Source organism: Hippoglossus hippoglossus, chromosome 4 (genome assembly GCF_009819705.1).
Source record: "Hippoglossus hippoglossus isolate fHipHip1 chromosome 4, fHipHip1.pri, whole genome shotgun sequence".
In the NCBI taxonomy this organism is placed as follows: Eukaryota; Metazoa; Chordata; class Actinopteri; order Pleuronectiformes; family Pleuronectidae; genus Hippoglossus; species Hippoglossus hippoglossus.
Window position 1 is genome coordinate 19166872 of NC_047154.1, and position 21194 is coordinate 19188065.

General features: G+C 41.6%; 2 protein-coding genes and 1 pseudogene across 6 annotated transcripts; all 3 read left to right on the forward strand.

Annotated features, from left to right (window-relative positions):
- The first annotated feature begins 412 nt into the window (after positions 1 to 412).
- ndufa7 (NADH:ubiquinone oxidoreductase subunit A7) lies at positions 413 to 2274 on the forward strand. Of its 2 annotated transcripts, XR_004613649.1 has the most exons (5): positions 413 to 536; positions 755 to 804; positions 1201 to 1338; positions 1833 to 1973; positions 2120 to 2274. XR_004613649.1 is itself a non-coding variant. In XM_034583155.1 (4 exons), exons 1-4 carry the CDS (start codon positions 486 to 488, stop codon positions 1918 to 1920), a joined length of 327 nt encoding a protein of 108 aa, XP_034439046.1. In that variant the 5' UTR covers positions 415 to 485; the 3' UTR covers positions 1921 to 2051. The 2 variants fall into 2 exon arrangements, 1 of the variants encoding a protein (XP_034439046.1); XM_034583155.1 differs by lacking the exon at positions 2120 to 2274 and having other exon boundaries at positions 415 to 536; positions 1833 to 2051.
- Positions 2275 to 3491: 1217 nt separating this feature from the next.
- On the forward strand, positions 3492 to 15488 carry LOC117760263 (low-density lipoprotein receptor-like). Of its 4 annotated transcripts, XM_034583152.1 has the most exons (15): positions 3492 to 3744; positions 4308 to 4442; positions 6046 to 6423; positions 7690 to 7809; positions 7887 to 8012; positions 8145 to 8316; positions 9975 to 10190; positions 10843 to 10961; positions 11199 to 11332; positions 11549 to 11690; positions 11835 to 12032; positions 12476 to 12608; positions 12748 to 12760; positions 13098 to 13105; positions 13488 to 15488. In XM_034583152.1, exons 1-15 carry the CDS (start codon positions 3684 to 3686, stop codon positions 13507 to 13509), a joined length of 1977 nt encoding a protein of 658 aa, XP_034439043.1. In that variant the 5' UTR covers positions 3492 to 3683; the 3' UTR covers positions 13510 to 15488. The 4 variants fall into 4 exon arrangements, with proteins under 4 accessions (XP_034439043.1, XP_034439040.1, XP_034439039.1 ...); XM_034583149.1 differs by lacking the exon at positions 13098 to 13105 and having other exon boundaries at positions 12748 to 12759; positions 13475 to 15488; XM_034583148.1 differs by lacking the exon at positions 13098 to 13105 and having other exon boundaries at positions 12748 to 12758; positions 13471 to 15488.
- Positions 15489 to 17323: 1835 nt separating this feature from the next.
- LOC117760265 lies at positions 17324 to 20633 on the forward strand (annotated as a pseudogene).
- The last annotated feature ends 561 nt before the right edge of the window (positions 20634 to 21194 follow it).

Consider the following 21194-nt stretch of genomic DNA (forward strand, 5'->3'; position numbering starts at 1 on the left):
TTTGAACACAAGAATGAAAAAAACATGCACTGAAGTCCTGACATTTCCCAGAGGGGCTTTATGTGAGAGCACAGATGTCCGAGTCTGTTTCTAAGAACATTTTGAGGGAAACTTTTTAGTTCCAGCCCTCTGGTAAAATGTCCGGGAAATGTCAGAGTGAGCCCATGTGAGAATACTGCAGGAAAATGTCCGGAAGATTCACAGAGCGCAGGCTGTTGATGACGTTTCTAACACGGGACAAACACGAAAACTGAATACAAATATCTCAGGATGAAAAAGAGGAGCCATCCACGTAGAAGACAGAGACAAAGATGTCACCTTGGAAGGGCAACAAGATTTGACAGCCTGCTGAGGATGTAAATGACTCGCATGGAACGAGAGAGTAATGCTGCAGTTCTCCTCCGAATCCTGCAGGGGGCAGCAACGTGCCGAGAGACTCCCCTCAACACCACAGACGAAGCTCCGTGTCCTTCACAACAGCAAACATGGCGACTGCCACCAAAATCGTCCAGAGGCTGCGGAATTTCTTAGCAGGGGTAAGAAACAGACTTTAAACGGAAGTCAGGACGTTGTGTGAATGTTACACAGGTTTATCACCGCTGGGGAAACTTTCCCCACAGGCATAATTGAACCTGCCAGTGTTAGTTAGCATGTAGCATTGAGGGGCTAGCTGGTCGAGCTAGCTGGAGGGCTGTGCACACTGTTCATGTGATGAGTCTGCTCTGTAAATTAAATAACTTTTAAACTTTTTCAGCGGGAGCTGCAAACCAAACTCCAGCTGCGATATGAGGAGATCGCAAAGAGGTAAGACCCTCCGACAGCTGTGGTATTTGACCCTGGGAGAACTAATGGATGCTAATCAATACTGATACCTGGGCTGTAGGTGAATCAGGAGTTGCCTTGTCTGAAGAAACACTGTTGTGCTTTTATCTGGTTCGAAAAATACACAACTGCTGCATTAAAAATAGCTCTGACGGAGCAGAAATCAAGAATGAGCAGTGCTTCTTAGAGGGTCATTACCACCCCAACATTTAAAGGTCCAGTGTGTAGAATTTTGTGACATCTAGTGGTGAAGTTGCATCTTAAGCTGAATACCCCTCACCCTCCTCTTCCAAACATGAAATGTAATTTATATGCATGTTTTCCCCCTGTTCTGTTATTTGCTGTAGCTACAAGTTGAAAGTACTATATTTTCTGTAGGACACAGCCGCCGCCCAAACTGCCTGTTGGCCCGAGCCACAGGTACGCCAGCAACTACTACTTCACCAGAGACGGACGCAGACTGTCAGTACCTGCCACAGTCATCATGTCATCACAGAAGGCTCTCACTGCTGGCAGGTAAATTACTTAATCTCTGCCTTTCTGTATGCAGTAATAATGTGTTTGTAACTGTATAAGGATGTTATTCTGATTGAAAGATAGTGAACATTTTACCTTGGACTGATTAAAGTAAATAGCAGAGGAAGCATCACTGGTGACCAAGACAAAGATATCAGATACGTTAATATGCCTGATTTCTTTCATCAAAATCCATAAAATGTACCTGAGAAATTGGTGAAAACGAACAAGAAAATGAAAAAAAATTCCTGAATCGGCCCCCTGGCCCTGACGTGAGATATGTAGAGTTTATAGCCATGGTAGACCTGTAGTAGAACATTTAAATAAAACAATTAGTGTGACCTTTCTACCCAATTTTTTTAACATGAGCCTTTGCATCCTGCTGCAAATAATGAGAAACTACAGTGTCTGTTTTCCCCTCCTCTATAAAAAAATGTGTATTTGCAGTTTTAGCTGAATCTTTGTAAATGTATTTTTTTTTAAATCTCTTCTAGCCAAGTTGCTGAAGCCCCAAAGCCTCCAGTTACCCCAGGTGCTGTATATATAGATCCACCACTCTCCACAGACGAGCCGTACCTCTGAACAGCAGGACAAACTCCTTCAGCGCCAACAGCCTCATTTCTCCATCCGGTGCTGCTGTAGAGGCCTAAACCACAGCACATGGTGTCTGTATCCTGTACAATAGAAAGTGTGAATAAAATGTGTCCTTTGTTAGTTTTTTCGTCCAACGGGTTATTCTGGTTTCATTATGAACTGATCAAATATGTAATGGATGATAAAGCATCAGTGTCAATTGTGCAAATAGACTTACTGGGTGTAAAGAATGTGGAAAAGTTGAGGACTCAATAGATGTTTGCCAGATCAACAGTTTGATCCTCTGTGGGGTTGTGGTTGAAAGAGGTGAGGACCTCATATTAAATATTTTTTATAAAAAGATCCTTGAGTGGTGGCACAGATATTTCTGCTCTCTCTTGTTCATGGTGACCCTCACTGTCTGTCTCAGAACACTTTACTTTAGAAGTTCTGAGAAAATTTAAAGCAAATCTTTCTACTTTTTATTATGGCACTCATAAATTGCACATATTAAATAATATTTTTGAAAAAGTCTTGAAAGGTGACACAGATATTTCACCTCACTCTTGTTCATGGTGACCCCCACTGTCTGCATGTCAAGTTTCATTGGTTTCACAAAATATGGGAGTGAAAAAATAGTGCCACGTAAATAACTGAGGGGGTGGGGCAGAGACACAGAGTGCTCGGTGCATGATGGGAGTTCCTCCAGGTGCCAAGTTAATTCATTTTCATCAAAGAAACATATAATATTCCATTTCCCTATACCTGTTATTATTGTGTGGAGATTAAACCAAACACATACAACAACAGTGTCTTTCTGAAGCAACTCTGTCTCTTACCATTCCTGTGTTCAGAGGACAAAGAAACTTACTCAAGAAGATATTTTAAAATGCCTGGAATTTAGTTCACTTGAAGACTGCCATGGAGGGACATTTGGTATATTAATAGAAAACCTGTCTGTCAATTGGAGGCCAGTTGGGAAACCTATTAGTAAAAAAGCTCTTGGTATAAAATCTCACTATCATTACAACTAGTGTTTATGAGGTCAAAAAATGTGTAAAAGAGAGAAAGTGCTCATATATCATGTGTCTCTATGGTAGACAAGTTCATTGGAGGTCTTGTGATATTGCTTTTTAATAGTTTTGAATATTTTTCTGAGTGGAGCTTTTCCATGTGAAATCACAGCAGCTACAATAAAGAGAGAGGACACATCATGTCTTCATGATTTCTATTCAGATGAATGAACTCTTCTTACATACAAAACATTCGTCGTCTGCTGCTCTGCATCCACATTGAGTAATTCATGACTTTCTCAACAATATTAACATGTTGTTCATCAGTAAGTTTAATTTTTCCTTAAAAAATATACAATGTAAATTCTTAAGTAATATCTATGTCGGTATTTGTATATAAAATGTATAAGTCAAATGCCCCCACCCTCATTATCTTGAAATGAAATATTTATAAAATAACATTATGTTATCTGCTCCACTCACTCTTTCTTGTCTTGTTAATATACATATATTTTATATAACTGATTTCCTGTTGCTAATGAATTCGTACATTAAAAAAGGTTCAATATTTTTGTATGTGTTTAAAGTAGTGAGGGAAATGCACCGTCTTTCATTCACAGGCCTGCACATTGACGGGAGCGCCTCTGACGTCATATATGTGCGACAGCGTGTATCTCCTCAGCAGCAGCAGCGGCGGCGGCGGTGGAGCTGGAGGTGGAGGACCTTCCATTCAGAGTCAGCGTGGAGGACACGTCCAGCATGGTGCACCTCGGAGTCTGGTTCCTCCTGCTCGGCTCGGTGCGGTGGCATCACAGCCGCGGTAAGAGGCCCCTCGTGTCCCGTGTTGTGTGGGAGGAGAGCGAAGAGGACAGGAGCTCACCTCTGTTTGCACCGAGAGACTAAAGTCAACGTGATCAGGGGACTTTGACAGTGTCTGTGCACACATGTACTAATCTTAATGCAGGTGCTTCAATATAAGTCCATTAGTATCATTATTATTATTCGTATTATTATATTATTGCAATTTTGGTGGTTTTTACGTCATAAATGTTTGTAAACATGAGTGAAGCCCCCATGAGGCAAAATTCTAATTTGTGAATATGGGCTTTACAAATAATATTTCATGGATTGAATGAAGAAAAGCTGCAGTGACAATACATCTCATCTTCAGTCCCACCTGACAGGCATCACATGACTGTAAATTCAAAGTCATCATTTATTTTTCATCGTTTATCATTATTTCTAGGTGCGTCCTGCTTCTGAAGGCTTCACCTCTCCTGTTTCCTGATTCCTTACTTGTGAAGCCGTTAGATGATATTGTTGAGTACTTGATTTTGTGTGATTACACTCTGATAGTGAACTGTACCTTTCCACGTGTATCAGGTGCTGCAGGCCACTCTGTGCCCGGCTGCCTCTTGCAGCTGGAGTTTAAGTGCGGCGATGGTTCGTGCATCCCGAGGTCGACGTTGTGTGATGGACGTGCAGACTGTGAGGATGGTTCAGACGAACAACACTGCAGTGAGTACCACGCTGGCCACGTTCACCCGTCCTGACACACAGGTGATGGTGAAGTGTATGTGCATGAAGATGACGCCATCATAAGCACCGCACCATTCATACAATTACACATATTGTCCCAAAAGTACACACAGTACACAGAAAGGTCTGCGCCTGCAGCACAGATCAAATGTTAAAGGGATAGTTCACAGAAAAATGAAAATTCACTCATTATGTACTCACCACTTTGCAGATGGAGGGGTGGGTAAAGTGTTGGAGTCTAAAAACACTTTTGGAGTTTCAGGGGTAAACAGTGTTCAAAATCCAATACAATTGACGTAAGTAGTGACCGATGCTTCAAATATAAAAAAACAACAGGACTGTTTCAAAGCAGAACATCCTGAATGACACGTGTTAATCAACAACTTGTAACTGTTGTTAGTAGCAACAGCGCCCTCTGCAGCCAGGCAGTGTGATTTCAATCTGTTGGGCTCCTTGTCCGAGCAATGAAGGGGTTTTCATGTAGAGAAAAACAAAGCCCCACAACAACAGAAGAGTGGATATTACCCATGATCCTTCCTGACTCAGAAGAGCTGCGCTTGTAACAAATCCACCAAACTCTGTTCAGAATTCTTCATATTTTACATGTTTCCTCTCGAAATATTGGAGATAAACTCTGGTTTTTAAAGACTTCTTAGTCTTTTTAACTCTCAGTTGAGTACTACTCCTGAACTTGTGGTTCTGATTCTGAGAGAGGAAACATTCCCCCTATTCCAAGTCAAACTCATTTTGAAGCTGTTTTCAAGGTAAAAAGTTGCACCGTTTTAAGTTCATTATAAACTTATTGTTTTTGTTAAATCTTAATTCTACTTAAGCCTTTATGCATTTCTGTGTTATAAAAATATACACACAAAGTGGAGTTTTGTTCCTGTTGAAATCATTAGGGATACATTCCAGAGCGACTTACTGTTCAGAACAACCTTTGAGTCACAAAGAAAAACCCTGCGGAGGAAATTTTATTTAAAAGGATTTAATGTGTTAAACGTTAACATTGTTAATGTGGCTGAAGGAGTAATTATTAGTAGGGGTTACTTACAGATTGGAGATTTAGACCTGAAAGTCGCTGCTTTGACTATCTGCCAGGAAAATGCAGAAAGATTTAAATATAGGACTTGTGTGTGTGTTGCCCTTGACAGTCTATGAGAAGCGGAAAATGGTTTTGGTTTTATAAAGCGCGTTTCTAGTCTTGATGACCACTCAAAGTGCTTTAAATTACATCAGCACTTTTCGGCATACAGCACTTTTCGGCATTCAGATGGGGAAGACTGGGGATCGAACTGCCGACCTTCTGGTTGGAGGACGAACACTCTACCCCTCAGCTACAGCAGCCCTTGTTGAAATGATTGAACTGATTGAAATCGGTTTAAACCCTTTAAGCTTTCAAAGCCCTGACGGATTAGACTCCTGAATCAGTTCAAACTCCAACATGTTGCCAAGAATTTCTAGTTAAAAGTTGAAACACGTGTTGTGGTAACACTCGTTTGTCAAAGTCCTTGAGGTTGTATTGGCAGTGAAGAGTTTCTTGCTCAGATTTAATTAATGCTGCACCGCTCTGTCTTCCCAGGTCATGTGTGGTGTAAGAAAGATGAATTCACATGCCGCAGCAAACGGTGCATATCCACAAGTTTCTTATGCAACGGCGTCGACGACTGTGGCGACGGCAGCGACGAGGCATCCTGCCAGATCTGCACCACTGGCCTCTTCTCCTGCGGCCCATTTGACGTTTGCCTGGCCAGAGACAAGCTGTGTGATGGACGGACCGACTGCAAGGACGGACGGGATGAGACCCCGGAGCTCTGTGGTCGGACCCAGCCTCGGCCACAGAGCTCTCACACATGTGCAGCTTCTGAGTTTCCGTGTGGAGACGGGCAGTGTATCCGCCAGGCCTGGAGGTGTGACCACGCACCCGACTGCTCTGACGGCAGCGACGAGGACAACTGTGGTGAGTGATGTGATCTGACTCTTTCATTTCTGCCACCACCACCAGTGACCTCAGCAGCAGGTTTAAAACATTCCCTTTCCCCTGTGCTCATCGTCCCATCTCACGTATTTGAATGTGTTGTGAATGTCTGAGAATGCCAACACAATATATTTCAAGCAGGAGGTAAACACATGATTGATCGACTTCAGATCTGTAAAATGTTTTGTTGTTTATCAAGAGTTTGTCATTCTCTGCTCATAAAGAAGAGTTTAAAACCACAACCTTCACTCAGGAGCAAAACTCAGTCTTTGATCGAGTGCATTCCTCTAATACTTTTTTTTTTCCATTGGATTTCTTTCGGAGAAAATATAGAAAAATGCACTTTATCACAATTTTAAAGAAAGTAAAAAACAAGGATCCGCTCTAAAATGTATTGGGTTCTTCCCTGGGTCATGACCCAAATCTCCACAATATTTCATGGAACTGGGATGAGTAGTTTTTGTATAATCCTGCCAAAAACGAACACAAACATTAGCATGGGTAATAATAAAGTGACATTTATCATCATAATTATCTTTATTGACTGGTATGAACATTTAAAACTTTATATACTGTATTTTCGCCGAGCCTTAATATTTACTCTTGTTTGTAGTGTTTTTCACATATTCTTGCTTCTCTTTATGTTTGTCTTACTATTTGTGTAGCTCTTCTGTGGTGGCCTCCTTTTATTCCTGTGTGCTGCTGTTCTTTGTAAATGCTGAATGAGCTGTGTTTATATTTCACTTTTTAAGCCTTATCGACCAAAGTACATGTCACATTCACCCATTCATATACACATTCATACTTTTATGTACAGCTCTTTTTCGATCACACACCATTCACACACTGCCGTCATGTGGGAGTAGGGTGTCTTGCTCATGGACACATCGGCATGCAGTCTGGAGGAGCTGGGGATCGAACCACTGACTCACAAAAGCTACTATCTGCCTGCCAGTGTGTCTGCATGTCTTAATGCCTCAAACAGCAAATCCACCCTCAAAGGGTTTTAGACAAGTGACAAGGTGTCAGTCTGTGGAGGCGTGGCCTAGATGCTCTGGTTCAGATGAATGATGAAATCTACCATCAACTGTAAAAAACAGGAAAAGTACACAGAGATATTCACGTGGCGAAACAGGTCCCTGTAGCAGCCGCTCAGCAGCTTCTGACCTTATGCTCCTTACTGACAGATGTTCAAATTTGCACTGCACTGAAGGATTTAAGGGTTTCTGTCTGTTTTTGCTCCTGCAGATCAGAATGAGTGTCTGGTAAACAACGGCGGCTGCTCTCATGGCTGTGAGGACCTGAAGATGGGTTTCGTCTGCCACTGCCCAGAGAACACGAGGCTGGTCGGGGACAGTCATTGCGAGGGTGAGCGGCCGCCTGAAGGAGGGAAGTTTATATCACCAAAAGAAAATATAGAAACTAGTATCTGTTCTTTCATGTAGAGGTGGACACATGCCTGAAGAAAGATGTGTGCGATCAACTGTGTGTTCACGTGAACGGCAGCTTCGCCTGTGACTGCCTCGAGGGCTACAGCATGAATCCAGCCACCAGAGAGTGCAAAGCCAAAGGTGAAAAACCGGTGTGTGTGTGTGTCTGTATGTGTATGTGTGTGTGTGCTCCTGTACTACCTGGACCATTTTAAGCACAGACCTTACAGTGTGAGGACATTTTTGGATTTATTTTGTTGTTGGCTTTTCCAGGAAATCAGGCTGAGGTGGTTTTCACCTCCTCTAAAGGAGCACAATGGATGAGCGTGACTGGCACAGCGCACAGGGAACTGGCCCCACATTTATCAGGACAGGGGCCTGTGGCGGCTTTGGCATCAAACCACACACTGTACTGGGCCCGGCGAGGACGAGGCGCTATATACAGGTACCAGAGTGAAGTTGTAGCATCTGCAGCCACAACACACGTCGTCATTGACCAAAGCCAAGAGGAAAGTCAATAAACAATCTGCGATCCCAAAGTAAATTCAGTCTTACACTCCACCCACAATTCTGTTTGCCATAATAGCAACATGGCTCTCGGGTCAGCCCACCACTTGTGTCCACACCAAAATATCCCAAAGTTTGGATGGATCGCCAGGAAGTGTTGTTCACACACATTCATGGTCTCCAGGGCTCAATGGTTCATCTAGATCACAATGATCAGATTTGGAAATTCCATGCTTTGCTTTCCAGGATGTTTTATTGACGCTTTTATCAAAGCAAAATTGATTCACTCTGATCCAAATATAAACTTTTCAAGATAATAATAATACATTTAGTTTCTATAGCACCTTACATAAAATGCAGCTGAAAGTCTTTTAGTTTAAGTTACGATGAAGATGAACAAATCTGTACTATCAGTGCTCTAAAAGAAATGTTACACAATGAAGGCTACGAGCTATTTAAAGAACAGGTAGAACAGCAACGTGCAGCGTAAGTAAAACACTACAAACAGTCCGACTCCTCATCTGAACATTTTTCTTGCAGCAGACACACCTGAGCTGTCACCTCTTGACACTGCTCATCGTAAAACAAGATTTATAATTGAGGTGGAGTTGAGTGAAACTAATGACGGAGCTAAACATAGCATAGATTTGGTGGGTGGGTGGGTATGTGCACTACCATTCTATGACTTATATAAGTCGTTCCTCAACATTCCCATGTGTTCAAACTGTGCTAACCTTTACTTCACTACAATACCTTTACATCAGTTGCTTCCCCTGTCATTTTTAATCAAAGAACTTTGTGGCATGAGCTTGATCCAGTTTGGTGAAATTCAGTCCACATTCGGTGCATAAAGGATGGGGAGATAACATCATACAGAGTTTAATGAACTGAAAGAATGTCACTCTACCACTGTGCGGAAGATATTTAGATTTGCATAAGGGCATTTAAGTCCCTGTGCTGAATATACAGGCTGATTTCAAATAGAGTCCAATGGATTTCAGGGAGAAAACTCGAAATAAACAGGTCATCAGTTAATTAGAAAAAAGGGATAATTTCCTGCCAGTTAACGGTTGATATATGTCAACATTAGCAGGCTAACATGCTCACAAAGACAAGACCATGCACATGTTTAGCAGCTATAATGTTCACTATCTTGGTTTGGCGTATTACTATGCTAACATGCGCAAATTAGCACTAAACAAAGGACAAAGGAAACAGTTGATGTGGTGATGTCACAGGTTGAAGAGTCAGGTGATCGTCATTATTGTGTTTTATTTCCTTTATAAACTAAAATGTCAACCTGCTTGTTGTGCTGAATGATGGGTCAAGGGGATCAACACAGTCAGAGGGATGAATCCTCTGGGGAGCATGAATGTCTACCTTCAGTATTTCATGAGAAATTTCAGTCTGGACCTAAGTGGTGGATCAGCCAACTTCACCCTCCCTCCTTATACGAAGTCTGTCTGTAAACCATCATTCTTAGGTTGTATTTTACTTATAAACACCCTGTCTATCTTTATTATGGGGAGAGATCTGAACACAGTTCGTTTTATGGATTGTGAGTGTTCTGTCTTTTCATCTGTGGTTGTTTCTCAGGGTCTCCATGAATGGAAAACCACAGGATGCCACATTGCTGCTGAAAGTAAAAGGTTCGGTGTCGGGCCTGGCCGTGGACTGGATCCACCAGCTCCTCTACTGGTCCGGCGTGGAGAGTGGTTCCGTGAACGTCGGCCTGCTGGATGGTTCGACACAGCGTCCGCTCATCACAGGGCTGGACAAACCTTCTGCTGTGGCTGTGGATCCTCTCAGAGGGTAGAGCTACACACACATTTACATTTTTAACCTTCAACACGGAGGTTATGTTTTCATCCGTCAGTCTGTTACTTCGCAGGATTACGCATAAACTACTGGACAGATTACCACAAAACCTGGTGGAAGGATGCATTATGGGTCAGAAAATAAGTCAATAAATTTCGCATCAGGGTGCTAATAGAAAATTATTTCTTCACTTTCTTTAACAGTTTGTTAACCGGGCCCAGAACTAGAAGTGGGCAGGGGTGGGCAATACCCACCCAAGTTTCTACTCTGCCCACCCAATTGTTCAACTTTATTCTGCGCCATTTGAATCTGCCAATCACGTGTATTTCATTCGCCCCGTCAGAATTTCCTGATTTCTGAATTGCAGGTTGGACGTAGGTTGGGGTTTCAAAAAACTATTCTCAGAGTCTCCAGGTTCATTTACTAAACCAAACCCGGCTGTTAAACTTTTTTTGTAACAAAATTTAAATTACAACACCTAAAAAATAAATAGAAAATCGTCAGCTTTGTGTTTAATTGCCAAAATTGCAATTTTCACAAAATTGGGAAAAGGGACAATGAAAGGAGTACAAATTTAATAGAGAACGATTAAATGGGATGAGGCAAGAATCTTATCAGAGAACTCGGCTGCATTTTGTTTTCTCAGGTTTCTCTTCTGGGCTCAATGTGGCAGCTTCCCAAAGATTGAGAGATCTGGCTTGGACGGCCGAGACACTGTGGCCCTAGTCACTTCCTCGATACGCTGCCCTGCTGCCCTCTCTGTAGGTAGGTTGTGATACATATCACAGAAAGTTTTCAATCTCTGTGGAACTTGCAGAAGGTTTTAAATCTCTATTCTCCATACTTTTTCATTTTTAAATCTATCTGAATTGTTGTGGAAAGTAAAAATTACAAAATAAACCCCAGCCTCTACTTTAAAACAGTATGTCTCAGGTAAGTTGAGTGTATTTGAACATGTTTGAGTCCCTCAACAATACTGTTTACTGTGTCCATGGTTCCTAGATATGCCTCGTCAGCTGCTGTACTGGGCTGACCAGAGAAGCATCTCCAGAGTAAATTTTGAAGGCCGTGATCGTAAAACAGTGGTAGAGTCTAATGGTTATCTGGACCGACCCTTCGGACTGGCTGTGTTTGAGGTAAAAAAAAACATCCACACTCACAGTGACAGTCAATTTAGAGGCTGCAATCAACCTACAGTAACCCTGATCTGCATGTATTTGAACTGTAGGAAGAAGCCTAAGAAAACCCACGATACAGTATATCACTCAACCTTTAACTGAGAGTTATCAAATCCTTTCTCCCATTTCTGTTGTGAAACAGCTCCTGCTTGCTCTGTCTCTGTATCCACACAGGGTTTTGTATATTGGAGTGAAGAAGTCACGCACTCCATCTGCAGAGCAAACAAGCACAATGGCAGCCAACTTCAAGCACTGCTGACAAATGTAGCGTCACCGGGTGGTGTGGTCGTCGTTCAGCCCGTCCTTCAGCCCGATGGTATGGTCAAGGACATTTCTGTTCATGATAAGTCTCAGATTTCATGATATGTTAAGGTTTGTGTTTAGGTGTGATTAATAAAAACTGGGTATATATGGTCACCTCGTAATCGCCGATTCGTGACGACATGCTGCTTGTTCTCAGGGTCATCTGTGTGTGGACGTCCCGGGGCGGAGTGCCGGCACGGGTGTGTGGTCGACCTGCTGTCTGAGAGTCCAGAGTTCAGCTGTGTTTTTCCAGACACCGGACAAAATAATTCTCAAGAAACTCCTGCTGTCTCTCGCTCTGTTCCTGCCTCGAGTTTATCTGATCCCACATTCACTGGAATCCTCTCTCTCATCAGTAAGAATCCTTTGTTCTTTCCGTCTTTAGTTTTGATGAAGAAAAATACATTCCTGTCCTGTGTGACAGGACAGGAATGTCAGCAGAGCTGACATTCCTGACAACAGCGTTGCTAAATAAACACAAGAAAATACAAATACACCAGCAAATAGGACCAGTCTCTGTCCTCAGTTTTAAAAAAAAATGTGTTTACATGAGCTTGATTATGACATGTGTATCACGTGAAGTGTTTGAGTTTGAATGCAGGAGACTTAACCAGTAAATATATTATTTAACTTGTTACATGTTTTTCAAAATCTTGTAATTTCCTCATTAATTCGGTCGTAGCGGCCACTTGTTCGTCTGCTCAGAGGAGGCGAGGGTGGAGGTTTCATACAGGAGCATCAGCAGCATCTGAACTTGCCCTCTGTGTCTGTCTGTCTGTGTCTGTGTACACTTCCCAGTTTGTCTCAGTTTGCTGCTGGTGGGGATTGCTGTGTGGTGGTGGAGAGAGGAGTTCAGTCCATCCAGGCCTCTCACTGTGCAGAGTTTCTACCTCAAAGAATCTCAGGACCCGCTCATCAACCAGGGGCCAAGGTGAGAGAAGTCAGTAAACACACAAACACTCAAAGACCGGCATGTTCTTCACCTCCCGAGAGGAGACACCATTCATCCAGCTGCATGCGTCCTCACCTGTCGTCAATCTCTCCTTCTCTGAAACTGTGGCCGTGACCAGCTGGAGTGGAGGCGCGTGCGCGTGCGCGCGTGCACGCGCGCCGCGCGTGTGTGTGTGCGCGTGCACGCGCAGCGCGCAGTGCGTTGTGTGCGTGTGTGCTGTGTGTGTGTGTGTGTGTGTGTGTGTGGTGTGTGTGTGTGGAGAAAACTATAGGATATATTTATATATGAATGATTCATTTATCAGTTTATTGTTTTGTCAATTTACAGAAAATTAACCCAAAACCTTTTAGATGATAGTCAATTTTATGCAGAAAATAATTGGTTATGGCTTCTTAAACTTAAGATAAGATATAATCATTTTTAATGTGTCAGTAAACTGTTGTTTCTGGAAAACACCGAAAAATTGTTAGATTTGTTTATTGTTTTCAACGCTGCATTTTGTAGATTAATCTTCAGCGATTGAAAGAAAATATATTGGCAACTAGTTTGATAATTGTTAAAATCGTCTGTCTTTTTTTTTTTTTGTCAAGATGACGTTCTCTGGTTCCAGTTTCAATTTTTTTTTTAATTTGCTGCTTTTCTTCGTTTGTTCATTGTTGTTTTTGCATATGAATATTGGCGTCAATAGTCCAGTATCAGGTCTGTTTGTTGTTTATTTAGATCTCTTGGTTCTAAATGCGGGTCAGCTTTTCTTAAAAAGCACTCTGGGCGCTCTGCAGATAAACACAGCTTGACCGGCTCTCCTCAGGTTAAAGGCTTACAGTTTGCAGCATGTCGACTAAGCCGTGTGTTTTCTCCGCTGCCAGGAAACTCGGCATAAGCTGGACTTGGTCTGGGAACGAAGAAAGTGTGACACAGACGGCCAGCTGACCGGGCTTCACCTGGTGCTTCTCAACCCCCCGGATCTGAACGACATGACGGCAAACTCGGCTGATCACAACTCCCCCTGGAGGTTAAATCTCCGGAGAGGTGACTTGTGGTAGATGAGTGAGATCAGAGAGGAGAAAGGGCCTTTGAACACTCATTCCTGTTGTACCTTCAGTTCTGGAGGAGTATTGCATTCAGCCCTTTTACCTCTACAGTAGATTATCGTTGTTGTTGAAGGCCATTGTCAATTTTGATGCGGAAACAGCTCAACAAGCATTCATCTATTTATTTTTTTATGTTAAATATTAATATGGATAAGATATTTTGCTTAATTTTTAAAGCATAAAAATCTCCCAAAACGACCAATGGAAAGATAATCTGTTCAGATTAGAGATTAAATTATTAGTTGACTGATCAATAGATCTCCAACAAACTGAAATGAATTTGCATATTTTCATGACTGATTAGCTGGTTTCAGATGAGATTTATTTCTGCTTTTCTTTCAAATTTGAGAGTAAAATGAAAATATCTTTGGGTTTTGCACTGTGCATGAGACAAAACAAGCAATTTGTGTTCTGTGGGGAGTGGTGACAAATTCATTTCACTGTTATCTAGAATTTCATAGAGGGAAAGAATCATCGAAGAAAATAATGACTCTTTACAATTCCAGTTTATTTTTAGTCACTTTACTTTTCCAGTATTAACGATGGATTGGAGGTGTTGTGAATAGTAGAATCTCCTTCCAACAAATATGTTAATTCTTGGCCTTCAGGTTTGTCAGTATTCAATACAAAACAACTTTATTTGTCCCCGGAGGGAAATTCTAAGATACTGTGATCTGTAAAAAAGATATTGTTTTAAAAACTTTGCGCACTTCAGCCAAATCTAACGAAGGAAAACCATTCTACACTCTCAGTTTAAAAACTCCCAAAAGTGCACTGGACTGAGAAAATGATTTTTATTTTTATTACAGTGTAAGAATACTTTGTATTTATTCCACACATGGCCTTGATATTATATGTGCAAACTGCTGCCTTTGTACAATATTCATTCATCAATTCACAGTGATTTATGCAAACTGAAGTTAAAATGGCCTTTGAAAGGTTAATGAACAGATGAAAGCCCTGGGTTTGACTCTCACTGGGGTTTCCTCATCTGGAGTCGTGGCAGAATAGCATCCTTCGGTTCAATTTATCCATCAGAGGAGGTTCTGATACGGCTTTTCTTATAGTTTTTACTGAATACTACTGAAACTGTCTTTGAATGTCGGGAAATGATTGATGCTGATATTAACAGGAAGCCAGCAGCTGGTTATCTCAGCTTTATCACAGAAAGGGTTGAAACAATGATCCTGACTCTGTCCAGAGGAAAGAAAATCCACCTTCCAGCATCTCTACAGCTCGGCCTCTGTAGCTTCATATCTACTGTGCAGACATGAGAGTGGTAACAATCTTCTTTTCTAACTGTAAGATAGTAAATCAGTGTCTTTCCCCACATTTCAAACTATTGATTTTAAAGAAATAAAAAATAAAATGAAATGTAGCTTGTTCAGAGACAATAACACTGTACATGTAGTCAGTGTTAGGAGTGTGAGTAAAGAGACCAAGAGGATTTCTACCATGGGAAAGAATGTGTGTGTTTTGTTAAATGTCTCCTAGAGGTTTGGATTTGCTCGTGAATGTTTGATGGACTTGCCTTGTCGGATGTCCAGTCTCCTTGTTCTTTTTTTTCTCAGATGATTCTGTATGAGTTCTCAAACTGTGTGAGTTTCGCTGTTGGTATTTATTTCTAAGGAAGAGTTTTATTTATATTTGGGCGGCTTCACAGTCATTGTTGAACTGTGTTTGCGCCACATGGGATTCGCTTGAATGATGAAATGCACTTGAATGATGAAATGCACATGAAATAAATATCAAAAGTATTTCATGTTTTTTCCTGTAAGTTTGTCTATTTATAAACAGTAAAATCTTGTATCAAATCATAGAAAGATGGAGAAACATCAACTTATCATTTTAATCTTCATTATTTAACACACTAACCTAACACTGCAGGGGTTTGTCTTTAATTAATCATTTAAAACATTAAATCATCATATTTTTTTGCTACCAAAGAAGAATGAACAAGTACTTGATTGACCAGAGCAGACTGTTAGTTAAATCGTGCACATAGGGAGCCACCATGGTCTCTTGACCTCAGTCACTGTCCCAGTGTTTGCATCACCTATAGCATCAGCAAATATATTTATTTGTGTGTTCTAAACAGCATTACACAGTAAATCTAATATGTAGGATTTATAAGCAGTATCAGTTCTGTGCACTGAGTCCTGTCTTTACTCGCCGCTGCCCAATTACTGCAGGGTTCTGTACTATGAATTCAACATATACATGCATATGACCAATGACAGACATGGACAAGTTTGACTGGCAGCAGAGATATTACACAACGAGGATCAAACTGTTATATTAGAAAATTAAGAGGAGAACAAACACATAATCCAGAGTAAAGGAAACACAGTTACAGCTGCTTAATGCAGGAAGAACAGTTGATAAAAAAAAAAAGCTCTGATTGTGTAAGTTACGGAGCCCCTGGTGACATTTGGTAAAAAACATATAATGCAAACCACGATATAATAACGTGTGGGATGAGATAAGTAACTCTGGACCACGAGCTATGAATCTGTTCTTTACTAACCAGACCTGTGGAACTGAGGTGAAGAAGCCTCTTGCTGAGAGGTGAAACATTTCACTTAATCACATGATGTCGGCTCTATAATGAGCTTTAGTTTGACACACTGTCTGCACTCTGAGGACACTGTGGTGGAAACGTTTGCAATTACTCAAAACACTAGACCTGCTTTCATGCTAGATAGTAAGAGAGTATCTACCATTAAAATAGCACTACAAAAATTTAAGCCATACAGGTCTGCATCTCCACCATAATAGTTATAAATCATAGTTTGTTCTTAATTTTCGTCAACAACTGCTCATTTGATGAACTTCAAACTTGATGAATGTGTTGCTCGGGTCCCCGGGACCACCTCGATCCCCCGACACTAATCCTACAGTATTTATCTTGAACTGCAAAGGCACTGCCACAGAACGTATGTTAGGTTGTACATAGAGCACATTACCCCCATCAAGCTGTTTTATATGTCTGATAGGCTCACATTTAAAACTACATACAAGGGGAAAAAATGGCCCCATGGTTGAATGTAATTGCCAATTCCCACTGTATGTTAGCACTGTATACAGCTACATTATATTTCATATTTGACCTCATGGGTTAAATAGCAAATACTGCAGGTAGTAGAGAACCGCAAAGACAATTACACATGACACACGTTCTTTTACGAGAAGACACATTTGTAAGCAGCTTATACTTCCCCATTTCACAAGATCAAAAATATCAGTTATGAATCAAATTTATCACAAGAGTGAGAAGAACAGTATGAAGAAAGGAAAGAAGACAAGAATAGAAAAAAGTGATTTAAAAGAGGAATAAGAAGAACAGATACAACATAAGGCCTCAGTTGGCTCATTGCCCACCGTCACTGAGAAATCCTAAATCAACTTTGTTTCCTAATGCACACACCACCCCCTACAACTGCTTAAGGAGACTTGGAAGGGCACCAGTGAGATTAAATGGATGAAATCCCTCCTGCTTGTCCTTGCTCTCCTACTCTGAAGAATCAGATGCCTTCATTTAGTCTCTGCAGTAACATAAAGTCTTTTCTCTCCACCTGGATCACAGCAAAGCAGCAAAACAGGATGATCTTGGGGTATCACTTCCTGCAGGACCTGATGCAGTCTTTCTGATGATTCAGCAAGATACTATGTGTTGCTAGAATACGTTTTCTGGAGTGTTTGCTCGTTTCTTTTTGCTCAATTTCACTAATTTCCTGTGCTGACAGTTGCTATGGCTTCGGCACAAGCTCACCTTCAGAGATGTTTACAAAACCGCCGGTCTACTATTAATTATTTCTCAAAGGGTGCAGACAACAACAAAACATTCCCATTTTCTCAGGAGCAAACGGTCAAAGCATGGAGCTCGCTGGAGGATCTGGACAGTCCTGGTATCAAAGCAGAGTGTCCTCAAGCTGAGGACAGACCTCAGCTGCAGCAGAGCATCAGGGTTAACGTTGGAGGGAAAGTTTTTCACATCCCCACACAGTGTGTCATCAAATACCCTAATACCCGCATCGGCTCCTTGGCTCTATGCATTAGACCGAGCAAACTCCGCACACTGTGCGACGACTACTCCGTACGCTAAGAACGAGTTCTTCTTCGATCGGGACCCTGCCTTCTTCCACCACATCTGCCATTTCTACACAAGTGGAGTGCTGTGGGTCATACAGGAAATGTGCCCCATCAACTTTGAGGAGGAAATGACATACTGGGGTCTGAGCCTGAAGGACACTCAGCGCTGCTGCTGGATGATGTTTGAGGAGAAGGTGGATGAGGTGAAGGACAACCTAAAGGTGGACAAGGAGCTGATGGCTGAGATTGAGGTGAAGTACAACGATGAGTCTTTCAAGGGCATGATGTTTGGGGATGTGAGGAAAGACTCTGTGGAACATTGTAGAGGATCCGTACTCTTCAACTCTGGCGAAGGCTTTCAACGTGCTCTCCAATGTTTTTGTGCTCTTCTCTATCATGGCAATGGCTCTCAACACTGTGGAGGAAATTCAAAAGTATAAAATTAATGGCAAAACACACATGGAATGGGTGGAGATCATCACCATTGTCTTCTTTACCTTTGAATATTTAACTCGCCTCGTAAGCACTCCAGACATCAAAATGTTTTTGAAGAGTGGACTTAACATTGTGGACATGGTGGCAGTGATGCCTTATTTCTTCCAGATCATCTTCGCAGCCTTCACTAGCTACGAGGATGCAGGCGCACAGAAAGAGGTCAGGGCAATGGCTCGAGTCAGCAGACTCAGCCATGTCTTCAAAGTGGTCAAGCTGCTGAGGGTCTTTCGGATCTTAAAGTTGGCTCGACACTCAACGGGCATGAGAGCGTTTGGGTTCACTCTGCGGCAGTGTTACCAGCAGGCCTCTTGCATTTTACTTTTTATCGCCATGGGAATCTTCACTTTCTCTGCTCTTCTGCATTCAGCCGAGAGGGAGACTGAGGGATCTCCCATCAGCAGTATCCCATATGCCTGGTGGTGGGCTGCAGTGAGTATCAGTTGCTAATAACCCAATGTCATACTCCAACTTTTTTAAATTTGACCTAAGTCTGTGCTTTGTTGCTGCCTGGTGGACTCCATTTGTTGTGCTGGATCACCTACATGGAAAGATGATGGATAAAAGTCTTTAAAGAGATACTGGACTCATAATTGTGTTATGAGCTGTAAACTAAATTAAATGACTATTCTTTGATGTAATACATCAATGCTGGTTTCAATATCACATTTATTACACATATATAAAAAATTACACATCTTTGAGTGGAACACAGTTGAAATGGCTCAGGACCAACATGGTCCTCAGACATGGTTTAGCTCCAGCTGTCTCGGCACATCGCCTGTGTCGACAGTTCAAGCGGCTCCCGATGACAGTGATCTTGCCTGTCAGTTAATGAGAACATAAAGACCTTTGCAAAAATAAACCGACAAAATAATAATAATAATAATAATAACATTGTTAAAAATAAAAGCCATTACCTCTTTACTACTTTACCTACTTCATACGACATTTCTGTCGCAAGAGTGTGTGTGTAGCTACTGAATCGCTTAACAGTCTAGATAACTAGCTTTAGCAAGCTAATGTTGTGTGTGTGTGTGTGTGTGTGTGTGTGTGTGTGTGTATGTGTATGTGTATGGGTGTCTGGGGGGGTCCACATACTTAAGGTACATCTGTGTGCAGGGTAGCATTCTGGAGCCCTTTGCATAATCATACCAGACCCTGTATTTTTCTGGGAAACTCTCCGTCCAACAGTGTTGTCTTCCAAAAATACACAGCTCATGTATTAATATTAACCAATAAAAATGTAGACAATACCAGAAGCAAAGAAATACAATCACTGCTGTAAAACCAAGTCTCAGTTTTCAATACCCTAAACCTTTGCATCTTTCTCACAAGTCCGAACAAGTTGCTGTATGTGAGTAAATCCTTCTGCTTATTATTAAAAACCGGGATCAAACTCAGTTGGAGCAACATGAATCACCTGCTTGGATTGCCCTATAAACTAATAATAAAATCCTGTCTGCTATGCTGCCTTAGCTGCATTGTCTTACCAGTTGATCTTGAAGTTGTGGAATGAAAAGGAACAAGTTCTCCAACTTAACGTATTAGGTTCCCTGAGGTACCCACAGACACAAAGACAGGTGTACCAGACATGTTCAAATAAGTACTTCCCTGAGATTATAGGACCTTCGTCTTCCATGGTTACAACAATAGGAGGAGGTTACGGTTGTGGAGCGGTCATGGATAAAGACAACCTTTGACTACTGGTTTCAAATAAACAGAGGGACTATGAGTGAAAGTCTTCCTCCTAACATAACAACTCTTTATACTAAATAACTAATTTCCTCCTTTGTTTTCCTTCATCATGACAACAGCAGCAACAGGTCACCTGACAATAGACAATAGGTTTCATTTTGTACAGAACAGTAAAATGTTCATGAAACGGATTCTCATGTCCACTTTTCTCTCTCAGGTCAGCATCTCGACTGTGGGCTACGGGGACGTGGTTCCTGTCACCGTCCTGGGCCGTATCGTGGCCTTTGGCTGCATCTCCTTTGGTATCATTCTGAATGCATGCCTATCTCCTTCCTCTTCAACAAGTTCTCTGATTACTATGCCAAGCTAAAGTCCCAGGAGTACAACACTACCTTAGTGAAGCGACACTTTCATCTTAAGAAGCGCCTCCGACACAGAATGGACACGTGTTTCCATCACTCTGTGGAGGACAACATTATTTAGACAGCTGCTGCGAGTGTCCACATAAAGTGACTTTTTAAATTGGTGTGATAAAGTGTGTAAGTTATTTGTCTTAAGTGTGTTGCTTGGTAAACTTTATGCATGACCTGTTCCTCAAGAGGAACTTGAGGTACACTGAGGTTACACTGATGCAGTGTTTGTTGAAATTGGCGTATGAACGAGACGCAGACACTAAATAATCATTAGCAACTTACAGCAGGACACATTCAGCTCACAACTTCTCGTTTTCAGTCAGCGCTGACTGACACTTTTGGGTCAAATCAGCTGTAATTCATCTCAGTGAATTCTGTGAGTAACAGAATAAAACGTGGCTGTAAGTTTGTGTGCTGTCTGCATGGTGCTGTGTAAGAACCTCCACTCTGTAACATCAGTGTCCAACAAGTGAAGTGTGTGTTTCTTGTTAGTTTCAGCAAGAGAGAGTTCTCTTTTCCAAGATCGTGTAGGTCACTGAATGATGAATGTACATTTTTGCTGTTGTTTACCTCTGCCAAGGGGGAAATGTTCTCATCCATGATCGTTTGTCTGTTAAATGTTAATGGTCTTTAGTTAATATACACTTTTTTTAGTCTTGATGACCAGTTAAAGCACTTTACAGAGCAGTTTTTAACCCACATATTCATGAAGTACTTTTTCTATCATACATCACTCATTTATCTCTGGCACAGCAGTCAGAGACAACGGTGGGGTTCAG